The sequence below is a fragment of the Mustela putorius genome, unplaced genomic scaffold, assembly GCF_011764305.1.
Source record: "Mustela putorius furo isolate JIRA1106 unplaced genomic scaffold, ASM1176430v1.1 tig00003972_pilon_pilon_pilon, whole genome shotgun sequence".
Classification (NCBI taxonomy): domain Eukaryota; kingdom Metazoa; phylum Chordata; class Mammalia; order Carnivora; family Mustelidae; genus Mustela; species Mustela putorius.
In genome coordinates this window covers 18,242,746-18,260,355 of record NW_025422115.1, presented here as the reverse complement: position 1 = coordinate 18,260,355, position 17,610 = coordinate 18,242,746, and the positions used below count along the sequence as shown (strand labels likewise).

Here is a 17,610-nt window from a genome sequence, read left to right as displayed (position 1 = left end):
ATCAGCAGGACCCAGGCTCAGGAAGGATGAATTCCAGTTTGACAACTCTTTAGTGTAAGAAGCTTTGGGCTCTCTATAAAGTGAAGCTGTGCCCGATATTGTGAGTTTTGATTACAAGGTCAGACTGGTTCCAGAGGCAGGTGCTAAGGCCATGCTCCCAGAGAACAAACACTGTCCCTCTTCCCTTGAGACTCCTCCCAATTCACCAATTCTTGGGAATGAATAGGCATATAGAGAAAGGCTCTCCCAGAAATGGAAAGTCCTGAGAACCTCATATCCTATGCTCTCCACACCAGTATTCCTCATCCCTGACCCTGCACGAGTTCTCTCGCAGAATCATCATCTTCTAATATATATTATAATTTACTTATTTCCTCTATTTTGTGTCTGTTTCTATCTGTCCCAATCTCCCTTCCCCAATAGAAGAGAAACTTCAGGAGGGCAGGAACCTTCATTTGTTTCACTGCTATATTAGAAATGCCTAAGATGGTGCCTGGCACACATTAGATGCTCAATAAATATTTGTTGAATGAACAAAGGCTAAAAGGGAGGGATCAATGTCAGCCTTTGTTCCCCCACGACCGATCCAGCTTCCTGGCTTGTTACCTGGTTTCTCCTCAAACAAACAGAAAGGGCTGGGGCATAACCCTGAGGAGCACCCAGTGTACAGGCTTTCAGACTGGGCTCAGGCTGGGGCTGTGGGAGGAAGGGGGCAGTGCTCAGCCTGGGGGTCAGTCCCCAGCAAGTTCATGGCCTTCAGGGGGCCTGAACCCTGGGTCCCTGCATCCCTGCAAAGCCAGAGGCTGAAGGCTGAGGAGAAGATACTGGATCTGGAATTTGAAGTCTTAAGTGTGGGGTTTAACGAGGAGGGCAGATATGCTCTGCGGCTGACAGCTGAGAACCCCCTGCAGGCTGGCTCTGGGGCTGGGGTACAGTTGCAGGTAAATGATGGGGATCCCCTCCCTACCTGCTCTGTTGTCACTGACATCATCGAGCAGCAGGATCCTGGCCAGAGCCTCACCCTCACCAGGAACAAGTTTGTCTTTACTTTGCCCAAAGGTACGAAGTACGGTGGTGGTTTCGGGGAGAGAAGGGTCCTATTAACTCTTGCCCCCACCAGTCAGGGACCCCAGGGAGGCTCAGGGAACCTGGGAGGGTCAGGGTCAGAACTTCAGATTGGATCCCAAAGTTCTGTCTGTGTGATCTTGGACAAATGCCGACACTCCATGAGCCCCTGCCTCCTTCAGTGTGGCAGGGGGACACTGATGCTGGTCACACAGGTTGGGTGAGGAGGAAATAAAAGGACAGATGAGGAGGAGCCTGGGTGGCTCAGTCATTAGGCGTCTGCCTTCGGCTCAGGTCATGATCCCAGAGTCCTGGGATCGAGTTCCGCATCGGGTTCCCTGCTCAGCGAGAAACCGGCTTCTTCCTCTCCCACTCCTTCTGCTTGTGTTCTAGTTTTAGTATATGTGCTGCTGATGCGAACACTCCTGCTTATGTTCTCTATCTTGCTATGCCTCTGTCAAATAAAATCTTTTAAAAAAATAAAATAAAAGGACAGATGAGGAATGGCTTTGTAAATTTACAAGAGCTGAGTACCCAGCAGGTTTGGGGGAAGTCCTGCTGGATGTCACACTGAGTAACACTGGAGCCAGGGTCCTGAGTGCTCAGCCTCGAACACCACTAGACTGCAGGTATGGGGGTGGGCAGAGAGGTGGAGACCCGCATCCCGCCTTCAGTAGTTTCCAGATTAGGTACAGAGGTGGGCATCTCAAACAGAGAGCAGTTAAGTGGTCTGGAAGGAGTAGAAGATCCACACCTAGACTGCGAAGCCATGTAGGTGGGCTTCCTGGAGGAGGAAGGATGTGAGGGAACGGGGAAACCAAGTCCCAGGCCTTCAGGTGGCCAGTGATCAGGGACAGGTTGAACTCTTCCCTCCACGTAGGGGTACTCGGGACCATGTCGGTGGCTAAGAGCCCCGCCATCCCCGCATTGGCAGAAAGAAGGGTGAGAGGTAGGGCCCCGTGTCAAGGCATCATCTGGGATGAGAATGATGGGAAAGCTTAGCCAAGCCCACTCCCACTCAAAGGGCAGGTTTCCCCGAGGGCCCTGCCAGTCATTCCTACCCCCACCCGGGGCAGGCAGGGAGTCCCCAGACCCTGCCGCTGACCCCACACCTCCCCTCTCCAGGGTTCTGCAAAAACGACTGGCAGCACGACGCGCATCTTCGGGTAGAGGCGCTGCGGCTGGGCGGGGTCTCAGGACGCCCCGCCCAGAAGGTGGGCGAGGCCATCTTCCCGGTCTTCCCGCGCCCGGACCAACCCCGCATGAACCTGTGGGCGCGGGAGCACGAGGACCTGTACTGCTACCGCGGCAGCCTGGCCCTGCTGCGTGCCAGTGCTGACACCACAGCCCGCCACTGCGGGGGCCTGGCCTACAGCGTGGCTTTCCGAGAGCACCAGGGCCCTCAGCCTCCAGCCCCCAACTGCCCCCTGGGGACCGTCTCGCCAGAACCCATGTCACCCCTCCCAGAGCCCCAGCTGCCTGGGCTGCAGGTGGGTGTTCGTTGGGACCCACCTCAGGTTCTGGCCTCCCCTCCCCCAACCCCCTATTAGAAAACCCAGAGTCTCTGATAAGTCTGACTGTCCCCCAATCTTACTGAGCAGAGCCGCAGAACTTCTTAGGATGGCCTCATTCAGTTCTGGGGAAACTGCATCAGCCTTTGAGTGAGGGTGGAGGCAGGAAGTCTTAGTGTGAAGGGGATGACAGAAAAATGGGGCAAAGCCCACACAGAGAAGGGACACCACTGTGAGGGGTTCCTTTTGCCCAGTGGATGAGTGTCCCCTGAGAGCCTTTAGTACCCAAGCTCAGTCTCATGTGTTGTTACTATGTTTTGAAGGAGGCCCGAAGTGACCACAAGACAGAAGTCTGTGTGCGTCCACGTCCACCTTCAAACCCCTCCAGCTCCCACCATGGCCAGGAGGGACTCAGCCCTGAACCGGGATCCTGGCAGCCTCAGACCCAAGTAAGAGAGTCCTGTCCTTGTCCAAGCCAAAGGAGGCTTTCCCAATGTGGTTGTCATCCTGCAGCCAGGCGGTGTGTCTGGTGAGCCTCTAAGCCAGCAGAGGTGAAACCTAGTAGAGCAAGCAGCAGCCCATTTCATGGGCAGTGAAACTGAGGATATGCCCCACGATGCTTGATTCCAATTAATACCAACGACATTTCCTGGGGGACTCTACACGGGTGCATGGGATCCAAAGCTAGGTCAGTCCCAGAGCTCACGGTGCCACCTAGCTGGAAGACAGTGGACACAGTGTGGCCACTGTATAGTCCTGTGAGGCCTGTGCTGGAAGGGGTGCTCTGGTGAGGGAGTGCATAGGCTACACTCCTCAGAAAAGCTGTCATTTGGGAGATGAGTCTTTCATTCATTCATTCACCCATTCAAGTGCTGACTCTGTCAGACCCTCTACTAGTTCCGGGCTCTGGGGAAGGTATTCCAGGAGGAGGGACCAGAATAAGCTGGCCGAGAAGAGGGAAAGGGTCTAGCTGGCAGCAGGAGTTGGAGCTGAGGTTGGAGCCGAAGGTGCCTGGCTTTTCCTGCAGCACCTCTCTCGGGTGGTGGGCAGTGCTGTGGTCTGGGGCTGCCATGGAGCCCAGGGTAGTGGGCTGATCGAGTTCAGGGAGGGCTGATGGGCTGGGGAAAGAGGAGGTGATCACGGTAAGATGGCAAAAGAGCAAGTTGGATATTCGATTCAGGAGGCAAGGGGGGAGAAAGTTCGGGAGAAAGAGACACCATGAGCTGTGGTTTGGACAGAGATCCGGCAGCACGTGCCTGGAGAACTGGAAGGAACCCAGCGGCCAGTTTCTCTTGCCGGGTCTCAGCCTGTTACAGGGACCACTTTGACCTCTGTTCATTCATTCATTCAATTCATTGGTTAGTCCATTAATAAATACTGGTAAAAAAAAAATGAACAAGTACTTCTGACACCTACTGTAGGCTGAGGGCTGAGAACACTGCTTGTGAGGGAGTTGGAGCATCCCTGGGTCCTTACGTGACATTCTCCTCTCTCAGACTCCAAGCTCCTTGACTTCGGGCCCCTGGCCCCTCTGTCCTAGTTTTTCATGGGGCTAGATACATACACCAGAGGCACAGAGCTCAGGGAGGAGTGGTCCCCTGCTCTCTGTGACCAGCCTGAGCCAGCCCCCCACCCCCACCCCACAGCCCGTTTGCTGGGGGTGGTGCGGCGGCGGCTGCAGAGAAGGGGGGCCTTGGGGTGGCAGAGCCATCCTCAGCAGCTCTAATTTCTGTTATTTAATGCCATCATCTCCCTGCCATTCTCCCTCTTAAAGTGTCAGATGTCTGCTTCCACCAAGACAAGAAAATGGCTTTCAAGGGAGAGGAAAATAGCTTCCCTCCTGGGGGGTCAGCAATCACAACCCTGAGGACAGGGCCAGGAAATTGGTGGGGGACAGACAATGCCGCGGGGTCCTTCAGAGGAAAGGGGCTGCCTTCTTTCAGCTCAGGTGAAGGAGGAAAGCAGGCACATTTCTGGAGCTGGGACTTGGAGGCTCAAAGACACAGTTAGAAGGATAGCAGCAAGACTGGGGTTGGAGCCACAGGCGGTCCTGCCTTCCTGTGGCCCGCTCCCTGGGGAAGTGGTTGTGGCCTAGAACCATGGGGATCCTTGAAACCCCCCTCCCTCCCTTCTTTGCAGATGGGGAAAATGGAACCCAGAAGGGAAGGTCTTCACCCAGTTCTCTTGGGCTCTCAACTGAAGAGGCGAGAAAGACAGTTGAAGGTGGGGGTAGGGTGGGTGATGAGAAGAGGCAGTGAGCCGGAAGGATGGAGAGAGGAGACTGCATTCACTGCATTCAGTTCAGGGCCAGGAATGGATTTCTGGGCTCAAGGTCACTTCCTCCAGGAAGCCTTCTCTGCATTGATTTTGTTCCTTCCAGAATATCTTCAGTCTTGTCTGCATCAGGCATTTCAACCATTGAATCTATTCAATTTACAACTTTATTTCAAACTCTCAAGTTGTTCTCCAACTTGTGTGTCAGTTTTTAAACCAGAACTGATCATGGTCATGGGATGAATGTGGAGTAAGGGGCAGAAGGCAGGGAATTAGGAATGAAATGATCAAGAGGGAGCCGGTAGCAGGGGGCGGGTCTCCAAGGGAGCGTTAGTGACTGACTTTGACTCTGAACCACCATGCTCCTCAGCCATGGCCCACAGGGTTCAGAGCCAAAAATGACACACGAAAGCTGGCCACAGCATTTCCACAATCCCGAGACTCTGCCGGGACCATCATTCCCCCCACACTCACATTATGTGGACAGTGAACACCTTCCCTTCTCCAGTCCTCAACTTTCCCCCTGTGTGCTGTGGGGCAAGGGCATAGCCCCTGCAAATATTTCCAGCGGGTACAGCCCAACTCCAGGTTAGAGATCACTCCCCAGTCCCCTGACCCAGGGATGGGAGACTGGGGCGCACAGGCAGGGGCTACAGTGGAGGAGTCTCCTCATGCATGGATCTCGGGGTCCTTAGTGACTCTCTTTGTGGGCAGAGTTCCACCAGACTCATCCTGTCCTCTGACACTCCCTCCTTATCTTCTTGCCAGGTTTAAGACCACATGGCTGTGCCACCCTAGTACCCCCAAGGCCCTTCTTCCCCCAGAGTAAAAGGGAGTTTATCTGACCAGAATGAGGGTGGCCTGACCCGTGCTGGGCAGAGAGGGTCCTGGAAGGTGAGGGAGGCAGCAAAGGGGCAGGCCACAGTGTCAGGTCATGACTCCGGCTCAATTTTTTTTAATGGGGGCACAAGGCCTCCTGGGGGGTTGGAGGGCAGGGGAGACCACCACAGCCTTGGGCCTGAAGCCGCAGAGCCCTCAGGGGCCGCATCGCTCACTGGACCTCTCTAAGAGATCCTGAAGGTTTAAGGACAAATTCCCACAAACAGAGCTGTTCCAGAGAGAAATCTTGGGCTGGAAATTCCGAGTGATGAAATTTCTGGAAACATGAACTTAAAAATGCCTTGCTTATAGCTCTGGGAGCAGTCTTGGGGGCTCCTTCACTCTGCAAGCCAGCGAGCATCCTCCCACTGGAGCGGGAGCTGGGGAGGGGAAGGTGTGGGGGACTCCCTCCCCCCACTCCTGCCCTGCATTTACCTCTTCCAAACAATCACAGTTTTGTTTCATGGAAACGATTCTGTTCCCCAGGAGCCTTTTAAATGACGCTTTCAAGGGTCTTTTTTCGTATTCTTTCCATTTAAAACACCTTTTTTTTTTTTTCCCCTTTTTGCCCCGGAGGGGGAAAAAAGAGAAGAAAAAGCTAATAAAGCAATCACCAAATGCTGAGCACCTGGCTCCAAGCCTGTGGCTTCTGACTGTGGCTTTGGCATCAGCAGGCTGGGGCTTTCATTAAGGAGAAGTAGAGGGGAACGGAGCTGGCGGTGGCTGGCCCTGCCGGGTCCCCTCTGCCCTCTGTCCCCACACCTCTGGCTCTGGCTCTCTCCCTTTGTTCCCTCCCTCCCAGTCTCTTTCCACCTCTCCTTTCCGTTCTCCCCTCCCACACCCTCTCCGATCCCCAGGATCCCCACTGGGGCAGCACTCCCGGCCGGCACCCTCCCCGTCCTCAGCACCGGCTTTCTGCCTCCGGCCAGCGCACTTCACGTCTTCACTCTCCTCCCCTCTTTACTCTTTTAAATTCATCGTGCCTTTTATGGCTCACCATTGCAGACGCAGTTTCTATTGCCCTGGAGACTGGAATGGTTCAAGCCTAGAAAGGCTCACAATGTGGATTTAATTAACTTTACTGCCCCGTTCATCTCACGGCGGGGGTGGGGATCTGGCCTGCTGGGGGGACCTGGGCACCTCTTTGCTCCCAGTGTCCCTTCCTTTGCTCAAGCCTCTTCGTCTCAGTGTCAGACCTTTGGTGCCTCCCCCAGTCGGCTTCCCGAACCTCGAGAAAACTCCCCTTCTGCTACTCCCTCCCACTTCTCTGTTGGAGGAGGATGCCCAGGGCCCATTTCACAGGTGGGGAAACAGAGGTTCCAGAAAGCAGTGCTCCGGCTGCTACTAAGAGGTGGGAGGTGGGAAAGGTGAGAACAGGTTAGACCTGCTGGACCCCTCCCAGGCTATTGTCCCTAGTCCCTCCGTGCGGGGATCGCCCTGTCGCCCCTCCTCCCTCCCTCCCTTCCGGAGCTCCATCAAATACTGGGGATTGGAGCAGGTCAGCTCCTCCTTGCAAATGAGGCAGTTTTATAGGCTTTAGAAAAACACTCCGATTGTTCCCTCAATTACCCTGAGCGGATTGAATATATTAATCTCTCTCTTAACTCGAGTGAGACTTGGCTGCTGCCCCTCCCCCAGCCACCAGCGCCCCTCTAGCGGCTCTTGGCTGGAGCGCTGGAGCAACTCCCAGCCCCTGGCCTTCCTGGCCCTGGGCAGGTCAGCCCGGGTCCAGGCAGCATGGTCTTGCTGCACACACGCATGCACACAAACACACACACACACCCAGGCGGACAGCTGCTTTATGTTTCTCTATCAATTTTCATTGATTTCCTCCTCTGTGGCTATTTGGAAGAGCCTTTTCCTTGAGTAAACTTGATGGGGGGCGGGAGGCGGGGGAGGGGGATTGCAGGCAGCTCCCCCTTCTGCTCCTGTGACAACTGCCTCCAGCTTAAACACACTGTGCCTCAGGCAGCTGAGCCCCCGTTAAAAGCTACCTGAGGTTTCCCTTTGTAGCTCAATTTTCTTTTATTTCAGGGGAACAAAGGCTCTGTCAAGGCGTTCCCAGAGAGCGCTGTCACCCACACGGGGAGGGGTGCAAACCTCGCCCGCCAGTGATGGAGAGCTGAGGCTGGCAGGAGAGGCAGGGTTGGCTGGAGCTGGCCCAGGGGCAAGGAAAGGACCAGCCCCCTCAGGAAGAGAAAGGCCATCAGCTAAATGTACCACAATCACCCTCCAGGCCGCCTGATGGCCCCTCTCCTTCTTCCGTGGCACTGAAAGACTGTGTCCGTATCCGCAGGGACCTTTGAAGGAGAGCTCAGAGCTCCCTGGACACGGGGGATAAGACCTGAAAATGCAGGGGTCCCATATTTATGTCTTTGTCAAGCCTGTCCCTCGGGCCCACCCAGTCTGATTTCCAAGTCCCCTCTGTATGCCTATGGAGTCCTACCCAGGTTCCGGAGCTCAGCAGAGTGGGGTGGAAGAAGTCTGGGGTTCAGGTAGCTGACAGTGAGAGGCAGGTGGGCTGGGGTCAGACAGACCTGGGTTCGGATCAGTCTCCGCCATCTGTTTGGCAGCTGTGTGGCCTTGTGTGGATTACATAACTTCCCTCGGCCTCCGTTTCCACATCTGTAAAATGGAGGAGAGCGCTCCCCATGTCCTCTGTGACTGGGAAGAGAAATGAGCTAGCTTACCGTTGGCCCTGCCTTGCAGGAAGTGTAAAATAAGTGATGTCTAGATCGGGCAAAACCGCTGGTTCGGGCCTCAGGCTCTGCATCTCGAAAATAGGGCTGCTCCTTCTTGCCTGGCTGGGCCTCCCAGGGGAGGGGTGATGAGAACTTGTGAGCCCTCCACCCTGGGACCTGGAGAAGGCCAGCCCAGCCCCGGTGCTAGCCTTCCATTAACAGGCTGCCCTCCCCCCGTCTCTGTCTTCCCTCACACTAGCCAGGGGCTACTGCTGACTCACACATCTTGGAGGCTCTGTGTGTGTGTGTGTGTGTGTGTGTGTGTGTGAGTGAGAGAGAGAGAGAGAGATGTGTCTGGTGAGGGGGAGATGAAACGGAAGGGGGTGCCTGCCTCTGATCTGTCCTTCCAGCTAGCCCAGGGGAGGGAATGGTGGTGGGCTTCTCATTTCCAGAAATTACCTTCCCAGTGAAGTAAGAAGGGAGAAGGGGTGGGAGGGTCTAGTTATCTGGCCTTTGATGGTCATCTTTTGCTTTCCTCCTTCACTCATACCCCTGGAAGGTGGATGTGTCCCCAGCAGACACTCCCGAACACAGACACCCTCACGGATATGTGAATGTACACAGACACGCCCCCCCCCATCACATCCTGGACGCACAGAGACCCTCCCCATCACAAAGAGAGAGCCACAGCAACTCAGCGACGTTCACGCACTTTCACACCCAGAGCTGCACCTCCTTGGACTTTCCTGGCTTCATCTCTGTACAGAGCCCCCCAAGTGCAGCCTCTACCAGAGAAGAAAGAGTCTTGGGGACATGGCATATGCGATGTATGAGGTGAAATTAGAACTGTGTGTGAAACCAATCTTACAGGACTGATCTTTAATAAAACAGTGGATGGGAGAGGGCTGCGGGGAAGAACACTGACAGGACCCAGCCAGCCTGACCTGGGCCAGATCAGGGGTTGGCCTGTCAGGCCTGGTCCTTGTTCTGCAGGGGTCCTGGGCTCAGGAGCAGCTGAGGCCAGCAGGGATCAGCCCCTTCCACAGACAGATGGAGAGTGAGTGGGGCCTTCCCTCTTCCATGCGGATCTGACAGCCTGCCCTAGAGTTCCATAGTCCAGCCTCTCTGGGCCGGTGGTTCTCATCCATCCATCCGTCTGTCCATCCATCCGTCTGCCTGTTCATCCATTCCCCCAGCAGCAAACAAGGTAGCTGTATCCCCTCAGGCCTTGGGGGGCCACCAGGCTGGGTAAGGAGAGGCAATAGGAGGACAGTGGCTCTCCAAGATGACCGTGAGGGCTGCTGGGACCTGACGAGGAAATGGTGGCATGACTGCGTGCTACAAGGACTCGGTCTGCCATAGGAAAACCACTTCTGGCCAGGACTCAGAAGACCTTGGTCTAGGACCCTATATTTTAGTTGCAGTTTCTTAGTTTCTTAGTTGTAACTTGGAGTGAATCACTTGACCTCAAAGGGCCTCAAGTTCCTCACCTGTACCATGGGCAGAGCAGTGCCTACTGACGGTGAGGTGGTGAAGTCAGGTGAGGAAGAGGTTGGAAATTGTCTGCTTTATGAAGGCCCACTTCACAAATGTCAGGGGGACTCTGATCCCTGCCTCAAAGCATGGGTGGGATTCCGAGAGAGATTGGGCAGAATGGTTTTCGAGTGGAGAGGAAAAGGTGAGCAAAGGTGTGGCAGCAGGAACGTGGAGGACTGTGAGGGAACAGCAAACAGAGAGAACGGAAGAAATGGGGAGGGCATGTTTGTGGGATGGGGAGTTGCAGGGATACCAAGGGAACGGAGGGCCGGTGTGCCGGCTCCGTGGACCCCGAGCCCTCTGCCGTCACCTATTTGCCTGGGCTGCTCTGAGCCAGGCTGGTGAAGGGGGGACTCGTGACGTCCTCTGAAGTATCATAACGGTCTTGGGAGGGGACGGGTAGCTTTCATAATGTCCATTTTCTGGAGCAGGAAACTGAGCCCTTAAAGGAGATGAATGGCCTACCTAAGGCTTCCCATTGCATCAGTAGCAAAGCCAGGCTAGAATTCAGCCCCCCACCCCCATATTTGGGTTTCTCAGGCTCAGTAAGCAGCACAGTGGCAGGAATGACTTGCCGTGCATTCTTTGCCAGGGAGACTCCTACTTCAATGGGCTTTCTAGATGACATGTCAGGATCGAGGGGAAGCAGTTTGGGGGAACAGGTGTTTTCTGGTGGCCCCCATATGGCACCAAGTCCAGCCAAGACGGATTCCTGAGTCTTAAATTGACCCCAACCAGTCATTGTGCACATGATGCTGGGTGGTTTGGGAGCAGGACTGAGGATGGAGTTGGGGCTCTCAGTGGCTCAGAGTCCCCAGGCAACCCTTCCGGACCCACTGGAATTGATAGATGACACTAAGAAAAAAAGTGTTGCATAAACAGTCCCAGGACAGAATCCAGCCCTTTCCCAATCCCAGGGGGGAAAGAAAATTATAGACAACCGAGAAGGTGCAGGAGATAAACATGGGACTTTGGCCTCAGAGCCCAGTCTCTGCCCCATACTGGGTGTTCCTGATCAAGTCACTTTTCTGACCCTTTGCTTTCTCCTCTGTGAGGGGGGTAATAATGCTGACTTTGCAGCGTGATTGTGAGGCTTAAATCGTCTGCTAGCCTGACTGTAATTTGGGAGCCTTTCCTGGAGGAGAGGAGATTCCAAAGACTTCCAGAATGGAGACAGAGGGGAAAGTGGATCCAACCTCGGAGGCAGGGGCATGCGGGATTCACACTCGCAGCCCTTTTGCCACTGTGAGGAGGTACATGCTTCCTCTACACAAGAACTGTGTGTGAAGCTCTGACTCTGTGCCAGGCCTGGCCTCTCAGAGCTCTCCAGGAGACAGGAGAGCATAGCGAGGCCACTATGGCCATTAGATGTTCGAGGGGAAGCCACTGGGCCCACCCTGGGGGAAAGACTGAAGACTTGTCCTTAAACCCCTGCTCTGCCGCCTTCCAGCACCAGGACTTAACCCCTCTGTGCCTTCTTTCTTCCTCTGTCATTTGGGAGATGGTAGGGCTCCCCTGACGGGATTGTTGACTTGAATATGCAGTAAATTGAAAGAGTATACTAAATGCCCACAGAACATTAGCTATGATCCTTGAGCCTGGTGAGTGGCGGCTTGCCAGATAAGGGCGGGAGGGCTGCATTCCAAGGGGGAAGGAACAGCTTAGGCGAAGGCCCAGAGGCTTGAGAGAGTCGTGCTTTCCTTTGGGAACTTGGGGGAGATAAAGGGTGGGAACAGGGCCCGTTGAGGGGCCAGCCATGGGGCACACCCAGGAGAGAGAGGGCTGAGTCTGCTCCCACCCCTCCCCCAGCAGGAAGCCTGCCCTTGAATCTGCTGGGAGGCGGTGGGGGCCTCGCAGAGAGGAGCAGAGGCCCTCTGGTGGGCATGGGGGTGGGGGGTGGGGAGATATTATTTTAATCTTCCTCTTAAAACATAATTGCTTTTTGTCGGCGGGTGTTCCGGGCGCCGCCTCCCGGAGAGATTGCTTTGCAGGCTCCTGTCCTCCAGGAGACAGGCAGGGCTGGGCCCGCCTGTGCCGCATTAATACGCTGCAAATGCGATTTCATGGCCTCAAATGAGATTAGGGCCAGAGGCTGTGCGGTGTGGGGGTGTGGGCGAGGGACCGGGCACTGAGCAGGGAATCAGAGAAGGGGGGGAATCAGGGATCCCAGGCCCACTAGGTCTGCATAAGCAGTTTCCTGTAACCAGAGCTCCTCATGCCAGCTGGCTCATCCCAGCAGCAGGGCAGGCCCCCCAGACTCCCTACAAGCTCATCCATAAGGGCCAGGGCTGTGGTTACAAACACACTGTGCAAACAGATGGCCTGGCTTTGAAGTTCGGCCTTTCTGCTCAATGCCCTGCCTCTGTGTTCTCATCTGTGAAATGGGAACTAGAGTAGTACCTACCTCATGAGTAGTTGTGACAACTGAGCGAATGTATGCCAAATGTGTGGAGGAGGGCCGGCCTCGTAACAAGTGCTTGTTAATTATTAGCTTTGAATATGAGGCTCACACACCAACCATTTGTGCCCTAGTAAGGGGAGAAAACCACTGAGAGCTTGGACCCTGGAGGAAGGGGGTTATCTAGGGGGCAGGCACCATTATCCTAGGCTAAAGTGGGGGCTTCTGAGGACCACAGGGAGGAGGAAGGCATCTGATGTTAATGTCATCCCTCATTCATCCAGTGAGCACACACCTGGCACCAGCTTCATGTCAGGAAACAGCCTGGGCCCGGAGGAGGGACCACCAGGCATAATCTCTGTCCTCAGAGGAGAGAGACCCTCTCCCAGAAAAGAATAGCAGGTATGAGCCTGGGCACAGAGAGGCCTATGGGCTATGGATCCAATGCCCCTGAGTGGGGATGGCAGCAGAAGCAGGTTTCAGGGAAGATTCGCTGGATGTTGTTCCATTTGTGTCTTGAAGAAGCTTCATGAATTATTCAGGCTGGCAGGACAGTCCAGGCAGATGGAACCGCATATGTGAGGACCAGGAAGCTGGAGAGCTCAGAGCCCATTCAGGAGACCATAGGCTTACGATATGGTTGGAGCATGGGTGTGAGGCAGGGATCGGCTGCCACAAGACTGGAGAGGCCTGGACGAGCAGACCTGGAGGCCTGCAGGGGTCTTGTGGGAGAATCTGAATCTCTCCTGGGAGCAGTGGGGCCCTCCTGAAGTGTTTATGGAGGCAGAGGTGGGACTCAGTCAGATTTGTGGGTTGGAAGAGCTGGGCTGAGGGGTGAGCCTCCTGCTTCCCAAGCCTGAGTGAACCCTGAGTGGACCCCCCACCCCGTCTTGGCAGATCTGGCTTCTGCGCTCTCTGAAGGAAGGGAACGGCTGGTGGCCTTCATTGCTTACCCCTTTATTTAGTTCTTTGTTAACGAGTTATTGATTTTTTTCCAAAGAAAAATGCCCCAAAGCCACGTTGCATCTTTAGCAAAGTGATTCATGATGGGAGGATGGGCCCTGGACGGCCCCCCACGAGAACTCTGGTTACCGACGCTGAGAGGCTTCCTTCAACAAGGCAGTCAATAAACATGCCTGCTGAGCCGGGAAGGAGGACAGCACACCCCTGACAAGCACCCCAAGCCCCCTGTTGTGAAGCTGGGGCCACAGAGGCTCAGGTCAGCACACTCTGGAGTGCTTGTGGAGGAGGCCAGGTTCAGCACCACCTGCCCTGTGCCGGACACCTGCCCCGACAAGGTGGGTTAGCCTCTGCTTGGCAGGTGGGGAGTTGCAGCCCTGATGGGCCCAGGGACTTGCCCAGACGCCCTCTGCAAGGCAGAGCTGAGCCCAGGGCAAGGGGAGGCAGCCTGTGTGTTTACTGTAAGAAAAGGAGGGGCCGTCCTGAAGTCAGCCCTCCTTCAGCCAACCAGCGAGCCCCTGTTGTATACACCACTCTGGCTGAAGGGACAGGCCGGCGCTTGGGGAATAGAGACTCTGGAAGAGAGCTGCCTTGCTTCCTCTCTTCCTCAGGCTTACGACCTGTGAAGGGCGAACTCTGCAAAGAGGACCGTTCAGAGCAGGGGATGAAGGGAGTCAGGAAGGCTTCCTGGAGGAAGTGTCTTTTTTTTTCTTTTTTTTTTTTTCAAGATTTTATTTGACAGATGGAGATCACAAATAGGCAGAGAAGCAGGCAGAGAAAAAAGGAAACAGGCTCCCCACTGAGCAGAGAGCCCGATGTGGGGCTCAATCCCAGGACCCTGGGATCATGACCTGAGCTAAAGGCAGAGGCTTTAACCCACTGAGCCACCCAGGTGTCCCTGGAGGAAGTGTCTTGAGCCGGACCCTAAGGACAAATTGAAAAGAGGGAGGAGAGCAGGAGCCGTTTCTGGTGTGGGGGCTGCCTGGAGAAAGGCGTGGCTGTGGGAACAGGCCTGGCAGCGGGGCACAGAGTGAGTCTGCAGAAGTGGGAAGACTGGGCCTGGAATACTGGAGGAGCGGGGGAGGTGGGATGGAAAGGCTAGAGCACTGGCAGAGGTGTGCACACAGACAGTGTTTGCTTCTCTGGCCCGGGTGTGCTGGGGAGAAGCTGCCAGGTCCCAGTTTGCTCAGCAAGGAAAAGGAGGAGCATTTTTGGAGCACCCCGCTGAGACTCAGTGCCCGTGCAGTACCCTCATTGCCTCTTTCAGTCCTCATAGCAGCGCCAATTTCCCCACTGTATAAGGAGGGATGCCAGAGCTCAGAGAGGGTTAGTATGTTGAACCAAGGTCACACAGCTATAAGCTGCTGTTTGCTACAAAATCATGCTCCGTTTCCCATCATCCTTTGCCTTTGCCCAAAGCCTAATACATTGGCCTGAACAAAATACAGAGAGAGTGGTGCGGGGTGGGGAGGAGTGGAGGAGGGGAAGAGTAGCAGGATGGAGGTGTCAGGGGTGTGTAGAGCCATTGAGGGGAGCAGGACCCCTCCTTCCCCAAGAGCCAGCCTCAGATCCAGCCCAGCCCTCCACAGCTGTGCACTCCCTAAATGGCTGTATTTAACCACCCCGGCCTGGCCACGAGGCTGCTCCAAGTGTTCTCTCCCGGGGAGGCAGGGATGGTTACCTATTAGCTATGAGATCACCCATTACTCCTCACACTGGAAACTTTCTGAGTCTTCAAAGCGTGGCACTGGCCCCTAGGCATTGGGGGAGCAGGCTCATTGCCCTTGGCTCGGGGAGGCAGGGCTCCCCTTACCAGGGAAGGGCGATGAGGCAAGAGGAGGAGTTGGGCAGGCAGGGAGAGAGGTTGGGGGGGCAGTCACAGTGTGGTCAAGTAGCAAAGCCGCACGCAGTCCCGGGCTGATGGCTGTCTCACTGGCCAGGAGGAAGCAGTTCTGGGGGGAAGGTTCCTGTGGCACAGGAGTGAGTGTCCCAGGGGTCCCTGGCCCAGGGAACTGGGCAGCCCTCGAGTGAGGTGGTAGGAAACCCTTCTGGTGGCTGCTGAGTGCACGGGGCTCATAGCACTCGGGAGCCAGACCTCCTGGAACCAGTATCCAGTTGCATTATTTCCTTCCTAGGCAGGAAGGCCAATAGGCTGGGGCTCCAGGGGCATAAAGCTCAGATGCCTTCTAGGGCAGCTGGAGGGGAACCCAGAGCTGAGTCCAGGCCAGGCAGCCTCAGGGGCCACGGTGAGGCAGGGAAGGGGCAGAATTTGAGGAGCCCTCTTGAAGCTCTGAGAGTCACAGAACCTCCTTAAACTTGGCTCCGGAATTTCCCCACTGGCCTCTGAACTGGAGCACGAATGGTTCACATAGGCCCTGGGGCAGCACTGGTCCCCTCCCCAATCTGCTGCTGCAGCCTTGGAAACTAACAGGAAGGAGGAGGCACCCCAGGGTGGCTGGGGAACCATCACCAAGACATTCCCCATACGTGGTGCGCCTGACTACTGGTGACATTACCGGCCTAGGAGACAGAGCACCACCCTCGGCAGGCCTGGGAGGGAGAAAACTGGGAGCGGGACTCCCCACTTTCATCCCCAGCCATCTGGATGACCTTAGCTGATCTTTACAATTCCAATCATAGGTGAGGCCTCAGTTTTTCTGTCTCTAAATTGGGGAGAGCCACATGCTCCCTGCCTTTCTCTAGACTAGAGGTGGATGGGGAAGGAGCAGGCCTCCGCAAAGCCATAAGCTCCTGCCTCTTGCTGCCATGGTAGGCCAGTGCTTGGTCCCCACACCCAGGAAAATGGGAAGAACCTTCAATATGGGGTCCAAAACAGCTGGCAGAAGAATGAGGCAGGCCACAGGAGTCTGACACCTCTCAAGCCCACCCAGTACCCCAAATCTCATATTTGCTAGCCCAGGCTTCCTGACCACCCTTCCAGGCCCAGTTCATACCTAGCCTCTCTTTGGAGCAGACCTCACCCCAGGCCAAGGGCCAATCATTCCTTATTCTGCCCTCTGACTACGCAGAAAAGCACTTAGAACCATGTCTGGCACATAGTAAGTGCTCATTAAAAAGAACTGCTATCTTTGTAATGATTTCTTATGGAGCCCAGAATTGGATTAGTCATAATATTGGGTCCATACCCCAGAACCATTGGTGGTCTTCTTTAGTCATTTGTAATTTATTTTTGATAATATAATGAACACCCGTTAACCGAGAGACATTATAATAGCCTATCTACTTATTCCCCATTCTCTCTGCCCTCTTTCCACCCAGTCTCCAAGGGGAAACCATTGTCTCAAACTTAGCGTTTATTAATAAACAAATGTGAGACTGCAGGCACCCAGAGAGGCAGGATGGCTGCAGATTCTTCAAGAGAAATAGTTGTTATTAACCAAATTGTAACTTCCTGTGAGTCGTGTCTAGGTCGCCACAGCGGGGCTGGGCTTACAGAGCCGCTGGGGAATCTTGGTTGATGAGCTGTTCGGGGTACCTAGAGCAGGGACGGAGAGGACTGAGTATGCCAGAGAGCAGGCAGGACCCAGCTCCAGAGACAGGGAGTAGGGCTTCTGAGCCTTCACCCTATGACTCCTGGACTCTACCTGTGTGACTTCTGCCCTCCCCTATGATGTCACACAGTGTTCCCCAGGTGACCCCGCTGGGCTTTTCCAGGTCTGGACAGAGAGACTCACCCCTGTCTTTACCTTCTTGGGGGTACCAAGGGCCAGTTGTTCAAGCTGTTGACCCCTATGCAGCTGGTCATGGCTCCGAGCCCTGAGGACAAGTCCACGAGAAGAATGTCTTGCTACTGAGAAAACTCCAGGCTGCCTCTACCTGCCCATCCCCCTCCCCACCCATTTCCCCTGTCAAGATCCCAGCGCTGGTGTGTGGCACCCCAGACACAACACTGACGCTCCACACTGTTTGCCAAGCCCCAAAGGCTCCAACGTGCTCAGGCCAGCTTTCTGGGCAGACCCGATGCCTAAGCGCCCACCAATATCAGGTACTGGTCCCCAAGATTGTTAAACAAGGCCAAACACTCCTGCCCCCCGAGAGGATGGGACGGAAAAAGAAAAAGGTGAGGCCTAGGGGCATGGGTCATGCACCTGCATGAGCTCATCTCTCCTTCAAAGTCCCTTGTTTTATTTGTTTCTATGTCATGCCAAAAGCTCCCCTTCTCTGGGTCCCAGTTTTCCCAGCTGCTAAAAGGAGAGCGAAGTGGTCTCTGGGGTGCTTGTAGGTTCCAGACATGCTATACTCTTAGGCCATGTGGGAGCAGAAATTTGGCATGCTTGCTACCCTA

General features: G+C 55.0%; 1 protein-coding gene across 5 annotated transcripts in view; it reads left to right on the top strand.

Moving 5' to 3' along the window:
• The first annotated feature begins 649 nt into the window (after nt 1-649).
• The window catches only part of CCDC33 (coiled-coil domain containing 33), a 106,499-nt gene continuing 89,538 nt past the window's right edge, over nt 650-17,610 (top strand). For 4 of the 5 annotated variants that reach the window (XM_045070600.1, XM_013059380.2, XM_045070602.1 and 1 more), the window contains exons 1-3: nt 650-1,059; nt 2,191-2,555; nt 2,900-3,025. In XM_045070600.1, coding sequence (XP_044926535.1) covers nt 750-1,059; nt 2,191-2,555; nt 2,900-3,025 — 801 coding nt within the window. In that variant the 5' untranslated portion in view covers nt 650-749. The remainder of the gene's footprint in view (nt 1,060-2,190; nt 2,556-2,899; nt 3,026-17,610) is intronic. The other variant, XM_045070599.1, reaches the window with a different exon arrangement.